Consider the following 15464-nt stretch of genomic DNA (forward strand, 5'->3'; position numbering starts at 1 on the left):
CAAATCAGGTAAAACTCTGCCAGGTCTGTGACTGACAGACATAGGTAGTGAAAGAAAGGACTTGGGGGAACACAGTCATCCAGTGCCAGAGAACCATATACTCACACTTCTCTTTGCCCAAGCCAGCTATTACACCTTAAGAGCTTCAGGGACTCTGGGGATTTCATGCAACTGCAATCCAGAAGGAGCTTACAAACCTCTAGGGAATTGTCTGCATCAATTTGTCCTGAAGCCTGAATATTTGACACTTGTAATGTCTTGTCTGCCTTTGTATTGTGGGATGCAAGTGGAAGGAGAAAATGATAAGAGATTTGTGTACACGAAGGCTAATAATCAGAATACTCTTTTTATTTGGCATTATTAGTCCCTACTGAATTAGATGGATTAGCAAAAGATACTTAATTTCTTTGGAGATAAAAAAGAACAGTCTGAATTCCTGAGGAAATATTCTGCCTACTAGTGTCTATGTGAAAGCCCTAGAAATAATGCTGGCAGAGATAAGATGAAGAAAAAGAAAATAATAAAGGCAAATTTCCCTCTATGTGCTGCTCTGCAATTAACTGTTTGAAGCAATTCCCAATATCCTTAATCTCAAGAACTCTGCTTATCTGCCCATCCAGTTATTTTTAATTTGTACTTCTATTATTACTACTGCATTATTAATACACCCTGATAAGATAGGAAATAGCTTGGTGGTGTTCTGTTTCAGCAATGCCTTGCACGGCATAATAGTCTTTATGATGAATAACTCCCTCCCATCTGCAGAGATTCATGATTCCCACTGCTCACAGTGTACAAGGCCCTGGGGGAATCCTGTTTCCTCCTCTGTGTCGGTATTCCATTTCCCAAAAGCAGCCTGGGCCTCCTTGTGCTTACCACATCTACCATATCACGCTGTTATGAGTCAGGGTGCATGCCTTCTCCTTTTGTGTGGCCAGGTGAGACACATCCCCAGTGCCTCTGCCAGAGCTCGTGCCAGCACATATCTTAGAACTGCTCCTCTCAGTTGATAAAAAAGCAGTGCTTAAGGTATTTTGTTGGGGGTGGGTAGCTTTTCTAGCCACACTACTTCCAGAAACTGGGTTCAGGGGCTACAGACAAGCTAGTCAAGAACAGGTTCCTATTGCAAATCAAGATTTGCTTTTGGATAAAACTCCATCAGTACTGAATGGTGGAAAGAAGGGGCATGACATTAAAGCAAAGATAATTATGCTCACGCCATACAGTTTGAAATACATATGTCATATTTTCTTGGGAAAAGGGGGAGAGAAGAAAGGATGAAGAGTTGTTAAGGTTTCGCAAGTCTATTTTTCTGCAATGGGGTATGTGATGCTGTAAAGGTTATTGTACAGCCTTCCTGGCATTTTAATACACACCACATTTTGACACGACATCTTTTTCTACATGTCTCCCTTCAGTACAAACATCGTGTATTGAACAGATCTGTGGAAAAATCCAGCATTAATTAACAGGGATTAAAGCAGTCGTGATCTACAGAAACGCAACAGAGCCTTAGATTTACCTAGAGAATTTAATGTAAAATGCTGCTATTTGTAAAAGCATTTTCAGTCACCACATAGGAGAAAAAAAGATAATACATTGCATAGGAGGACTGGGCTAAACAAGAAAAATTATATTACTCTGGATTAAAATCTATGAGTTTAATGGCAATGTCCTAAGGGAATGTTGAGTTCACCCCCAAAAAAATCTGCTAGTTTACAAATAAAAGCAAGTCTACAACCTGTTAGCCTTACATTTTTTTCAGATAACTTGCTCAGAAACTCCATGTGTAGCTTTTTCCTATATAATTCCCCTGCGCTGGTGAGGATGGGGAGATGAATATATATATATGCAGCTATATGTTTCTAGATGCAAATATACACACGAAATAAAGTGAGAATTCCACATACACATTTCCATCCACCCATCACAGGTGCACCTCCTCTGTTTCTCACTTCTGAGTGCTACAAAAGACTTTAGGAGCCACAAGACTTAAAAATGTATTAAAATACCTCCTGATTTTTAATATCAAACAGGTCAATGATTTCATCAAACTTTGGTTTTACCTTCACTATATAGAAAGATTCTTTCATAAATTAAAATAGGAACATTGAAGTATTACTTTTCATATCTGGCACTTCATATATCACTATCTGATGAAAGATAATTTAACTGCTAATCACGTTCTCAAAAATACAGAGGAAAAAGTCTACTTATATTTGGAAAAGGAAATGGCATTTGGGTATCAGGAATCCAGATCCAGCAAAGAAAGCCCAAGTCACACTGCCTACACTTCTGGGAAGGAGTCCTACTGGAAGCAATTCGCAGGTCACATTATAGAACAACAAGAGGGCCAGAGGCTCTAATCTAACAGGTGTGCACATTATGACCATATGTATAGATCCATCCCAACAGAAGTACAGCTGAACATCTCTGGTCCTTGACTCAATAAAGATCAGTTCAACTTTCCTTTGGTTTACCCAAGACCAAATGTGAAAAAATCTGCTTGGTCCTTTTCCATGAAGGTCTGGCTGCTTTATGCAACCTGCTCAGTTGCATGCTGGTCTGCTCAACCAGACCCGGTTGCTGTATAGTGAACCTCTATGTTTCGTACACTGGAAAGCAGAGGATGTAGACTTCCACCTGGAGGAGATGAATGCACCTAGAACTTTCTGCAAGCACCTTGTTACTGTATCTCACAGTAGCTGTTTTTTACCTTATTTGAGCCAGCCAAAACACAGATATCTCATTCTAAGGCAGCTGCCTCTCTAATCAACTGAAAAATAAAGGAACATCTGGTAGGCAAGTCAGCCCATTATAATATACGTAACACTTGTCTCCATTCCTCCATGAGAGGAATACATATGACCAGCCTAGATCAGAAGGATAGCGATCAGGTCACCTAAGCTACCAACATGAATCGTGTCCTAAGGTGGCAATAATGTTGGCACTAAAGAGTGAAGAGAAACACAGGGAGATAACAACTCGAAGCATGGAGATACATGCTCCTCATAAGAGCACAAAAAATGTATAAATGTCAATAGATATTTCCAAAAATGGGTGTGAATCCTAAAGGAAAAGGCAAAAAAAGGGGAGACCGAATAAGAGGAGATATATTCTAATGGTTTTCTCAGTATTAAAATACAGTCCACATTGCCTCTTCCTCAGTGGAGCTAGTTATCTATTTAAGTCGATGTTGCACCAGAGAAACGAGGTAAAGCCCAGACCTTTAGGATAAAAAAAAGCATGATAACCTTGAGGTTGAACCAAGAGGCTCAGACAAATCATTAGCCCATGATGTTACAGCAGTGGTATAGTGGAGCCTCCCGCAGTGTCACCATCCCGCCTGCACCACTGCTCTTCGACACACGCTGAGAGAAGTGAAACACAAAAGAAAAAGGTTGGGAGGAGAAGAGCTTTAGGAAGTTTTAAAGAAAAAAATTGTAATAATGTCTACAGCTGAGCGCTCCAAGTACAGTGCCTGGTACTTGCTTAAGATCTCAGAAATCTTACCATGTTCTCACATACAGCATTTAAATTCCTTCTTCAGCATTGTCTGAGAAATACTCTTGTAATTTTCAGTTTCTTTCGCCTTGATTTTCCTGATTTATATTAACCTCTTCTTCATGAATTTAAAAATTAATTTAATGGGGTGAGACATATGGGGGAGAGGGCAGGGAAGAAAGGGTCATTTCAGTAAATACTACTGAAAGATTTAAAAAGAAAATGGAAGTGATTAAAACTAGAACCATCAAAATACCAACCAGCAGTACAACCTAAATTGGAAAACAAAGTAAATAAAAATACAATAGCTCAGAAAAACTTAGAGGAGATCAGTGTTAAAACCAATGTTTTCATATTCTAGAAAAATCTAGTTATTTTCATACAATGTTTAAGAGACTTTAAAATACGTGGCCACTGTACTGTCATACTATTTCAACAACATGAGCACATGTTTAAAGCGTACTTCCTAGGTGAGCAAGAGTAAAGATTTCTGTAGCTTTATTAGCCTATCAACATGAAAATAATCAAATTAATTGACCCGTATGGGCCCATAGCTAACTAGATGCCTACAAATTATGGTGATTCATTCCACTAAATGACTTGAATTAAGAAAAGTCAACTAGCATAAAACTTACAGATTGCTAGGCATAAAATCATATGACAATGCAGAGGGTACTAGATAAATAAAGTCACTTAGGAACATACAAACCCTAGTACCACCAGCCTGAAGTGATTTGAGAAAGCTAATTTTCTTTAGATCATTAATGTTTACAGAAAAAATCATCAAAATAGACTAGGGTAAACAGTACAAAACTAGACTTTGCAGGTCTTTTCCTGGGTGAAATGTACTATAAAAGAAACACAGAAAATATTGATTCTTCTAACACAGAAATAAAAAGTCAGTCGAGGTACAGCCTTTTTCATATTTTTTCTGTCAAGTTCAATTACACCTGGAAATCTCTAGCCACCTCTTGTGCTCACAAGCTCATCAGTACAAGGCTGAATACACATGGGAAGATGTCACTAAAGGGAAAAGCATCATTTTTGGTATTCTTTGAGGCAAAAAAGGAATTTAATGAACACTAGTCTCTTGTCTATATTTGCTATTACCAGGAGCTGGTACTCAGATTAGGATGCAAGTTTTTGTCTATGATATACGGAAAGAGATCTTTTTTTCCAAAGCCAAGAGTTTCAATTAAGGATTATATATTACTTGCTAGAAAACCTCACTTTCTGCGCTGCTGTTTTCGCACCACCCTCCTCCCTCTGGTGAAGAGGACGATGTCTACTAGTTTGAAAGATGTTTTTATTTTGGAAAATCAGTAGAGGCAAAGGAATTAACAGAAGAGAAAGATACCTTAGTATCATGTTTGCTCACACGGTGCCTACATCACTCCTAATGCCATACAGAAAAACTGTTCTGTTTTGCGGAGTCAGATGTAAGCAAAGAAGCAGTATTCTTTAAATTTCCCATTTCAGGTTTGACACCTATTCCTTGGTGTCAACCTTCATTTACTTGCCTGCATCTGCAATGCTCCAGGAACCCACTACACTAGCATCCACTTGCTGTGAATTCCCCTCTCTGGGGTCAGCTTCTTGCCAACTCACCTTAGGAATCCCATTATCAGGAAAGACAGCTTGTCAGGACAGGAACTGTGGAGCCACTTTCTAAGCTTTTAAAGCTTGCAGCTGGGTCAAAATGGATTCACATCCCTTAAACTGTTCATTAATAGGTATAATCTCCCCCTCCTAAAGGGGCTGGCTAGATTATATGGCAGAAAAGCAGCCCTGCTTCTGCACACGGGAATTCTCTCTTACATGGTATAAAGTTTAGGCAATGGGACAGATTTTCCTTTAGTAGTTTTGTTGATATGTGCTCCTAACTCCTACGAAGTAGCAGCTGCTGGACTTCATAGAGAAGGAACAGCAGCTATAGCTATTCTCTAAATCATGGAAACATGACTGCATTGAGATGTCTTTAAAATATGCCTTACTTCACAGTCAACAAAAATACAATCCAACAGGGTCCTGGCATGCCTGGCTTGCTACTTGCACATCCAGAATAAGCTTTACTTTAGCAAAAGGAAAACTAAGTGTTCATAGAAAATATGACTGACGACGGTAAGATATTATTGTTTACAGCACTTCTTCCAGCTTCTATTAATTTCATATTTTAAAGTAGCTTGAGGTATTAAAACTCCTCCCAGAAAATCTCATCAAGCTGGAATCTAGGCAAAGAGCATGAAATCCTCCACCAGGCCCAAATAGTACGTTTCGTGAGAAAAATCTCAGCTCTGAGCAACTCTGTCTGGAGGGCAAAAGGCCACCTGGATTTCATTCCAAGTGGAACTAACTAATTTGTACAACAATCATGTTGACAACAAAGATGAACACATATGTCTCCTTTAAATGCCTCAAGGGATCATCCTACCACCTTTCAGTAGCCATGGTAACTTTGGGGAAAAAAACCAGCTCTCACCTCAGAAATTGTTTTCTGTGATAAAGGGGTTTAAATCACATTTATCATCTAACTGTTAACTTTTCCCCCTATACACCTGAAGGATGAAGGAGAGAGAATCTCTGCTTTAAAAAGGAAAGAGAACCTCTTCCGATTCTCTCTGAAAAACCTTCAAGGTGGATGGCAGTGAAGTAAAATAAGAACATATTTTTCAAGTTCTGTTTGTATTTTTGCTGACCATAACACAGGTTTTCATAGATGCCTCCTAAACATATATCATAATGTTGCAAAAAAAAATCCTAGCATCCGTCAATCAGCAGCTCAAAATGCAAACTCTGGTAGTAGAAAAGGAGGTTTCCTGTACCTTTTGGACTTCATCAAGATGTGCATCAATTTTGTTCCCTTCAAATCAACTTTGCAAATCACATAATTTAAAGAATGTCTCTTTGCTTCCTGCTGCACTGAGAGAAAGAGTTGGCATAGCCATTGAAAACATTTTTGACAAAGACTATTCACATCATGATTCATACAGGTCATAGTCAATATAATACTTACTCATTGTTAACATACGTACTGTGCTGTTATGCGGTTTGGATTAAAGCATGTCAAGGCCAGTGCAACAACTGTTTCCCTACTTAGTGAAAAGTCAACAAAAACTATTTTAAGGCAGTGGACAACTGAAATACTAGCAGTTTGTGAACCCAAAGTATTGGCATACAATTTTGTCCCAGCCAAAAGACAGTTGTGAATCTATTCAGAAACTGAACTGCTTGGCCACTAGAGCTTTCTTCACTGTTACTTTTGGCAAGGGTACATATAAACAATAAACAGCACAAGGGACAGAAAAAGCAACAGGGAGAAGAAAAATCTGAACGAACATTTTTACTTTAAGACAAAAAAATGCCCTTAAACAAAGGAAGGAATGAGACATTGAAGTCCTAGCTGAAAGGGCCTGGTGAAGTTAGAAGGAAAATTCCCTTTGGTTGCTTTTCTCTATTGGTAGTAAAGATTTTGTATTTCCTTATAAAAGAACTGAATTGTCCTGTTCCTAATACACGATTTAGTGGTGGACTTGGCAATGTTAGGTTAATAGTTAGACTCAGTGATCTTAAAGGCCTTCTCCAACCTAAATGATTCTCTTATTTATTCCCTTCTAACCTCTATCTGGAAAAAATTTGCATAAACATTGCATCTTGAATAGCCGCTTGAATCAAAAGGATAGTAACATACTATATGACCAATCTACAAAGTACCATATAAGGCCACCTTTTGATTTTTAACAATGATAATACCACTGCCTTTTAAGGCCAAAGGCATAAGACTGCTCATTAGTCATCAGTGGTATTCTGCCTTTGTGGACCTCCTGCCTGCAAAGATATGAGAAGTATCACACTTCTCCCCACACAAATGTGTTCTCCCTCACCAAACAATATAGTCAACCAGCTAGCCATTACAGTGGGAACACTCACTGGGCTTGGGGAAGTGGGTACCAGCTCCCAGTGACATTCACAAAAAGGATGACAAAACTGAGTGCCCTGGAAATACTGTGCTGGTATGGTACTTTCAGGGTAGACAAAAATCTTTCTGATGCTTCCATATAGATTTTTATGCAAACCAATGTGAAGAAAAGCTAAGCTGCAGAATAACATAAACTGAATAGTAGATTTTGGGCTTATTTCAATCAAATATTGTGCTGTAACAGAAGATTAGATTTTTCAGCCATGCACTGAATCTTCTTTACTACGTGACACAGGTCCTTGGGAGAAAGGTGCATTGACTCAGGAGTTTCTATCATGCTGTCAATCTTCTACTAACCTCCTATTGCCACTCTTGGCATTTGGCCATGGCTTGGTTCCCATTCATGGCCCCTCCCAGCCAGACTCCATGCTCAGCCCTGTGCTTGATGCCAGGAGACCAGCTCACGCATCGCTCTCTCACTCACTAGACTCTCAGAAACCCCTCTCTGTGCCACTTCCTACCCTGTCTCACACACTTGGAAAGGGCTTCTCAGAAGCATCTGCAGCATAGCCTATCACTCCCCCTTCAAAGATTTTAATAATCTCCTCTTCTACGGCACATACAACAGCTTGATGAGGGGTATCTAATATTAGACTCCTGATGGGTTGAGGACACCACTATCAAGATAACCAATAATACCGAATTGTTTCTTCTTGTCCTGTCTCTCTGCCTGTCTGGTCTTCCTCCCTACAGTGAAATCATAAGTGCTCTGGACAGAGACAAGATTTTTTTTCAATCTGAATTTACACATAATTTAGCAAAACAGGGCTAGGGTCTGCAAACAGGAGTCCTGTTGCTACAGAAAAATAAAAAGTAAACAGAATCACAAAACAGAGTCACTTTTATTAATAGGTTGAAAAGACTACTTGAAGAAAGTTCAGTGGTGACTTGCTTTTCCCTGGTAGAAACCTTTTGCATAGGGATTATTTTAACGCCCAAGAATTGTTATTTTATTTTGAGATTAACAAGTATCAACTAATAAAATTCACAGCAAAAAAATTATAAGTAATGAAAAGTAAACTAATCTCTGCCCAAACATAACAAATACCTCTCAGTGACAGAGGTTTATAAGACTACACAGAAAAATAATAAATGACAGGAAGCACATAAACCACATCCATTCATCCTAAACCCTGTGCCACCTGAAAACAACCTATTTATTAAGGCTGGCAGAAAATTTTTCATTTCAGCCATTTTTCATGTGGAAATCAGCAAAACATCTTCTTTCACAGAAAGAACATTTCAGATTTTCATCAAAAGTATTGGTTTAGACAAAGGTTGTACAGGGGAGGAAGGAGGGAAGTAGACTGGGGAGCAAACCTTACTAGAATGGTCCTACATGGTCATTCCATGCAGGCATGGAATAATTCATTCTTCATGCACAGAAAGCCTTTTTTCTCTGTTTTTGGCTTATTGTCAGGAAGGACAAAACAGATTTAACGAGGGTCTTCAGGAAAACTATGGGACTTGGGGAGACATCATGTACAACCATCCATAAGAGTAGCACTCTCTGTAAACCCAGTAAAAGCAATCTGCCACTCAGAATATGATGACTCAAAGACAGCAGAGAGAGAAGTGACAATGAAGCTGTGGCAGTATATGGAGCTGGACTGTCACTCAGCCCAAAGGGCAATCTCTGCTCTCAAGAAGCAGGTGTGGGGATACCACACTACCATACCACTCAAGATCATATTCCTCTGCCAGCAAATGCAAATCTAAAGCACATGCATACATTATGACCCATACAAGCACCTCTGTTAATACATTTGCAGCATGGTCACACCCTTTTATTTAACATCATCATCTGGAAATGAGTGCAACAAAGAATCTTGTCCTCTAATACTTTATTTCCCTTTGACACTGCTGTATTTTCTGCTAGGCTCAGTGGTGTATCTAGCATCAAAGTAAAATGCTGATTATGCAGTCCCACCATTTCATTATTAATATCATCTTCCTGTTTCTGTGAAGCTGAACTTTAGATTTCAAATAATACTTCTTCTAAAGTCCAAGCTGGCACAGTTCTGATTTGCAAGGCATTTTGTAAGAAAAGGTGTGAAGCATGCAACCTGAATATATAATCTCTAATTCTCTTTGTCAGTTTAGACTCTTTAGTTGTACCCATATCTGTATTGAGCTGCGAATTAACTTTTAAATATATTGCTGATAAGCAGATCTTCCTATTTTAACTAAAAAAAAATTTATGCCTACATATAACAGATGAGCAATTCTATAATTTTAAATAAATCATTGTCATTAATTTGCAATGAGAAGTAGAATCTTTGAAATTTCTAGTACAAGTGAAAATAGCAGCTGTTATCTTGCAAGTTCATTTTAGAAAACTGTGAAATGAAATTTAACCTCAAACATAAAGCTTTGAAGTACCCAACTTCCTATCTTCACGTCTCAGATACCCACCTCCCCTGGCTCACAGACAGTTTTCAGGCTGATACCAAGCCAGTGATATGCAGAGTCTGTGCCAGGGCTCACAGCCCTGTAGCAGTGAGCCTGCCTTCCAGGCAGCCTATGCACAGCTGCCCCTGGAGTCTCAGAAATCCAGAATCCTTGGCAAAGGCTATCGTTTCAGTTCTGGTGAACCAGACTTTCCAGTAACAAACCATCATGTTAGAAATTGCCCAGCTCACTTAAACCCAAAGTGAAACAGATTTTTATCAAATTGAGATTGCTGGTAAAATGCTATTTAAATACAAACCAAGAAAAAACTGTAAGTAATTGAAAATAACATCTAGCTTCCCTGAACCCACTACCTACACAAGGGTCCATATTCTATAAATTTATACCCTTACAGAAGAGAGACAAAGTGCTGAGAAAAGTAATAGTTTTTTAGCAGACGCCTATCAAAACGTATCCCAACCAAACTGAACAGAATGTGTATAAATAACAATGAAAATTAAAAGCAAATAAGCTGGAAATTCCATTACCTCATCTGAAGTTTTCCCAGTCTGACAGATAAATTATATTGTTATCCTGCAGTTATTTACTTATTGTGCTTCTCACCCATTTCTGACACATTAAAATGAAAATCGTGCTACAGAGGTAAACTGATGGGAAACTTTGATGAAAGTATAAAAGCTTCAGGTCACAATTATAGAGTGACTTCTATAAGAAACCAAGAGGTGAAAAATGAAACTGGCTTCCAGGAACTGCAGGTTAGACATTTTTTTGCTAATGGAAATGTGGAAAAAATTAATTTTGTCTATTTTGACTATATGAAATAACCTTATTGGGATTACTACTTTGAAGAAGCGTATGTTAAAACCTCTTAGCTATGTATCATGTAGCCTGATAGCTTCAGTATGGCAAGTCTAAAGTGAAAAGAAATATCCACCTTCATGACCTGGGCTGTAAAATTTCAGTTTTACTCTCACAGGTGGAAAGCCTGGAGCCTGTTCTGGTACATGGTCTTGATGAAGAAGCAAATCACAGGTCTGTTTGGGCATACTGCAAAACTGTTTTCCAAGCCCTCTCCAGTGGAAACCGGGGATGAGAGGAACAAGAACGGTTCAGATCAAGCTTGGAATGTTTAGACAGAGCTATGTTTGTATCTCTGTGGTCTTCTGGACTGATAGTCCAGAAAAGTTCAACATGGGAGATTAGCCCCTTGTTTTCAAGCATACACCCTTCATTATTCCTCGATGGACTTTTTATTCAGATGAAACCTGCCCTAGGCACAGAAAAGTAAGACTCCTGAAAGGATGGCTTCCATTTTAAAACTATTCTATAGCAACTTCTTACAACAATGAACAGGTTCAAGTTTACTCCTCCTCTCCCTGCTAGTCAGAGTATGCATCACTATTAAACTTTTATAAGATCATGACAGATTTCTGCATTTCTTCCCACCTACCAGGCCAGAGGAAAGAAAGGGAGCCCCCTGCGGAGGGAATCTCTTTTCAAACAGGCATTACACCAGCCATGAAAGTAATACCATTGTTCTTTGAAAGAAAACCCTGGAACTGCACAATATAAGAAAGGGAGTATCCAAAATCAGAAGTGAAAATTCCAGAGCCTATCCTCAGCACTCCTAGGTCATACAATACAATTTCTCCTCTAAACAAAAACTTTCACCAAATTCATTGTCACTGCTTAGTATTCAATGAATATGGAAAAGCCACGCACACAGATGCTTGCATAAGAAACTACCTTGATTAAAGCAAACTGCTGTCCTCAGCAACTGCCTGCATGTATTCCCAGATGTAATATGCCACACTCTTCAATTATAACAGGGAAAAAGGAAGGGCCACTCTGACAAACTACAAACAGCAAACTATATAGCTACCTCCTTCATCGCCTCAGCGTAAGTGTGCACCTAAACAGCATTTTAAGAGGGAATGATTATGCAGAAAGGGAGGAAATAACATGACAGAAGGAAAAAGGAGCAATTTATCATTATCAGCATTGGTTTTGTTCAGGTATATATACTGGAAGAAAGCCAAGAAACATGAGCCAGAAGCAAATTACAGTGTGTCCAGCCAATACACCAGTCTGGAAAGCAAAGGGATCAGGAACACAAAACATGTGACAGCAAGCAACTGCTATGCAGTTTAAACACGGCCATGGAGACCAAATGCTCCTGAAACCCTGGCAGAATGGATATTACCTCCACACTGTGGTCTCAGTGCAGGTACATTAATGTAGCTCGGTCTTGAAGTGTATTACTGCTACACAATTAGCTCTGTCTGTGTTCAAGTCAACTTCATTAGAAATTCATTTGCCCTAAGTGACTCAGGTTATTAGGCTTTTGTACACGTGTTCAGGGACCAACTGCAGTAAATCCAACTGAGAAAGAACATGGTCTTCCAATTCCCTAATGTTTTGAACAAGGATAAAATCTCCCAAAGAAAACAAGTGTTTTAGTGATATTTGCAAGGCTTACCTTGCCCAAACCAGGGGTGTCTTTCACTTTGCTGACCGCCCTCAACAAACATGGTGGTGCAGGTGGTGGGGAAGTCTGAAGAATACTGCTGAAGCAGGTAGAGAAGAGAGGAGATTCAGGAACAGATGATGCAGAAGGCCTGTGCTTCTTCTTTTTGGAAGACAGGTTCAATTTCTGAGCAGCTCTGTGGGAAAAACAAGAGTAAGGTAAAGCATCCTCAAACTCATTAACAAGAATGAATAATGGTATTTTTCAGGTTACTATTTGTGTAGGTTCTCAATTTTGACCTCATCGATCCCAACAGTTTTATAATTCTTGTTCCTCATTCATTATTAATAGTTTAATGCCATTGAGTTCACAAAGTTGCTCCAAATTTACAATCTGCATTAAATAGGGTCACAATTGGGCCTCTATCAGTATCTGTTGAAACAATTCAACTTGCAAGAAGGCTCAAAACCGTCCAATTAAATCAATGAGCAATCTGGTAATTTCTGTTTTAAAATTAAGTTTGGTCACCAAATGGTTCACACCGAATTGTGTCTCATTCATAAGTCTCTGATTAGAAGATTAATACTTGTGCAGTGTTTGGATGCAAGCAGCCACTGTTAAGTTAATTAGTAATAAATGCTCACTAATTTGCTAAGGTGTAAGAAGCCTTGCACTAGCTGTTTGAAATTTTTATCAGCTCTTAAAACATAAGCTAGTCTAAAAACTGAACAAATGGTAACCAATGAAAATATTGCTATTTGCAATGAGATGGAGACAATCATACAAACTCCAGCTGCATTAACCACTAAGCAGGGAAAACAGTGAAGACTGTTTTTAATAGTAGGTTATTCTTAGATAAGAATGCTGAAGTTTGTATAGACTTTGATTAAAAAACTAAGCTTTTCTGGAACAGAAACATTCAGTATTTTTATTTTTAAAATGTTTTATTTTGAGAGATAATTCAACGTTCACTCTTTGCTGCAGCTGCTTTGGTCCAACACTTGTGCATTCTGCACTGCCCATGGATAATGTTAAAATTAATCATACTGTCCCGTGGCTTACCTTTTGTAAAATGACCACTTTAAACAGAGCAGGTCAATGGGAGCACTGTCTCAATGGAGAGATGGATACAACAATTTCAGGTTGTTTGCTTTGGCAGACAAATTGCGACTTAAGATAGGTATAAAAGTAGTCTCTACTGACAGTAGCTCTCCTCACTTCGCTGAAGTGTGACAGTCAAGACCAATAATTCCAAATCCTCCTAAGTTTTAAGAAGCCTTAGTTCCCTGACACTGGTATCAGTATATATTATCCAACTCTGAACTTACAAAAGTAATTGCATCATTTTATCCCAAGGAGTTAGGGAAAAAGATTGAATTTTATATATATATGTACACAAACACATATTTCAGTATGCAAGTAACTTGTGTTTGTATCATGTGTCTCAAGCACATGAACAAATTACTTCTGGGCATGAAATTACCATGTGTCAGCTGGTCGCGTGCACACTGTGTGCACCTCTAGTATATATTCTTTTAGCCTATGGCAAGTTAAAAGCAGTTTCAGACAGATTAGTTTCTAATAAAAGGAAAACACTAGGAGATTTTAACTGATCTAACACAGAATTAGAAATCAGAAGTTTCTGTACCACCTCCTTGTCCTTGCCCTTCACTCTGCCCTAGACACTGATGTTCATAATCAAGCCCTCTCTTTTAAGCATCCGTTTTTTTTTCAGAGAAAACATAATCAAAATATGTTGGTCAAAACAATTTTTCCTGTTCCTAGCAATATTTCAATGGTTTGAGAGAATTCAATGATTTCAGCTTCCACACTGTCCATCACTAACACTTCTATGAAGTTGTCCATGTTAAGTCGAGATCTTCTGTGTGCCTTAGTTTCACTACGAAATTATTCCAAGGAAAATCTACTATGTGCAACAATTGAAAACACAAATGTTGGCCAAACATACTGAAAAATTCACCCTTGTGGTCAAGCTCATTAGTCCAGTTTTAAAAACAGGCAGTGGGTCCACTTACTGTGGTCATCCATCTGGTCTCACTGACTCTGGGTGAAAATATATTTCCTAAAAGCTGTTTTCTGAATTGACTGACAGAGCTATTATTCCTCTTGCTACAAAATGCTTCTCCAGACTTTGCTGTTCCTTTTACAAAGCTGACAATGTAATACAAACCACTTTTTGACCCAACCAAGCCCATAGCTGGCATTTTCTTAAAGAAAAAATGTTGTTCGAGGTACCTGGCCTTTTCAAAATCTTGGAACTATATTCTAGTTTGACAGTTACAACCTTTCAGATTGCATTCAGATGGAATAACCTGAATTTTCGTTATATTTTTGGCCTGCAACTGGTAAAATATATGAAAAACAATAAACTATTTCCCAGAACTTCATGGGGTTTTCTGTTTTTCCCCAAGGAGAGAAAAATCAATGCATGGCAGGCTAGAAAATCATTACAAGTCCTATCAGACTTGACTGAATTTTGAAGGGGATCAAAAAGGCAATAAGCATCAAGTAATTCCCAGAGCACTTAGCTGGGAAGAGAAGGATATTTTAACCAGATGTAGGCTGCAACATGACACAAATACATAGAGTGTGGCTTCCTTACGAGCACATTTGCATGAGCAAAATAATTCAGCTTGGGTGGCTAGCATTGCTCTAAACACAGCTGGTCATGCCAGCTGATGCTGATTTAGCTCTGCAATGCTGCACAGGAGATTAGAAATTCTCATATTTTACTTTTTCAGGGAGTCAGAGGCCTGGCTCTCCCATGCAGACTCTCTGCATCACTAGATATCTCAGGCAAAGCACCAGGCTGGACCTTGGGAGACCTGATGCTGCTGCAGCTCACAGCCTGCCCAGCTCAGCCAGCAGCTGTTTAGGCTCTGCTCTTTGTACAGGAGCCATTTTTTTTTTTTCATTTAGTATCTAGTATAATAGGACTCTGATTTCTACTCGAGACTTTGCACACTATTGCATAATGGTAATGGTGACGATGGCAGCATGGCTTTATGTACAGACAATAAGCTGATCATACTCAAAGTTATATCAGCTCCCACTTGAGCCCAGTGATATCAGCCATGAACTACG

The 15464-nt window shown here is 38.8% G+C and overlaps 1 protein-coding gene across 1 annotated transcript in view; it reads right to left on the reverse strand.

Annotated features, from left to right (window-relative positions):
- KIF26B (kinesin family member 26B) overlaps positions 1-15464 on the reverse strand; it is a 284115-nt gene that overhangs the window by 94145 nt on the left and 174506 nt on the right. The window contains exon 5 of the mRNA XM_027683763.1: positions 12372-12555. Coding sequence (XP_027539564.1) covers positions 12372-12555 — 184 coding nt within the window. The remainder of the gene's footprint in view (positions 1-12371; positions 12556-15464) is intronic.

This window comes from Neopelma chrysocephalum, unplaced genomic scaffold, assembly GCF_003984885.1.
Source record: "Neopelma chrysocephalum unplaced genomic scaffold, ASM398488v2 Primary Assembly neopelma1_23, whole genome shotgun sequence".
NCBI classification, from domain to species: Eukaryota; Metazoa; Chordata; class Aves; order Passeriformes; family Pipridae; genus Neopelma; species Neopelma chrysocephalum.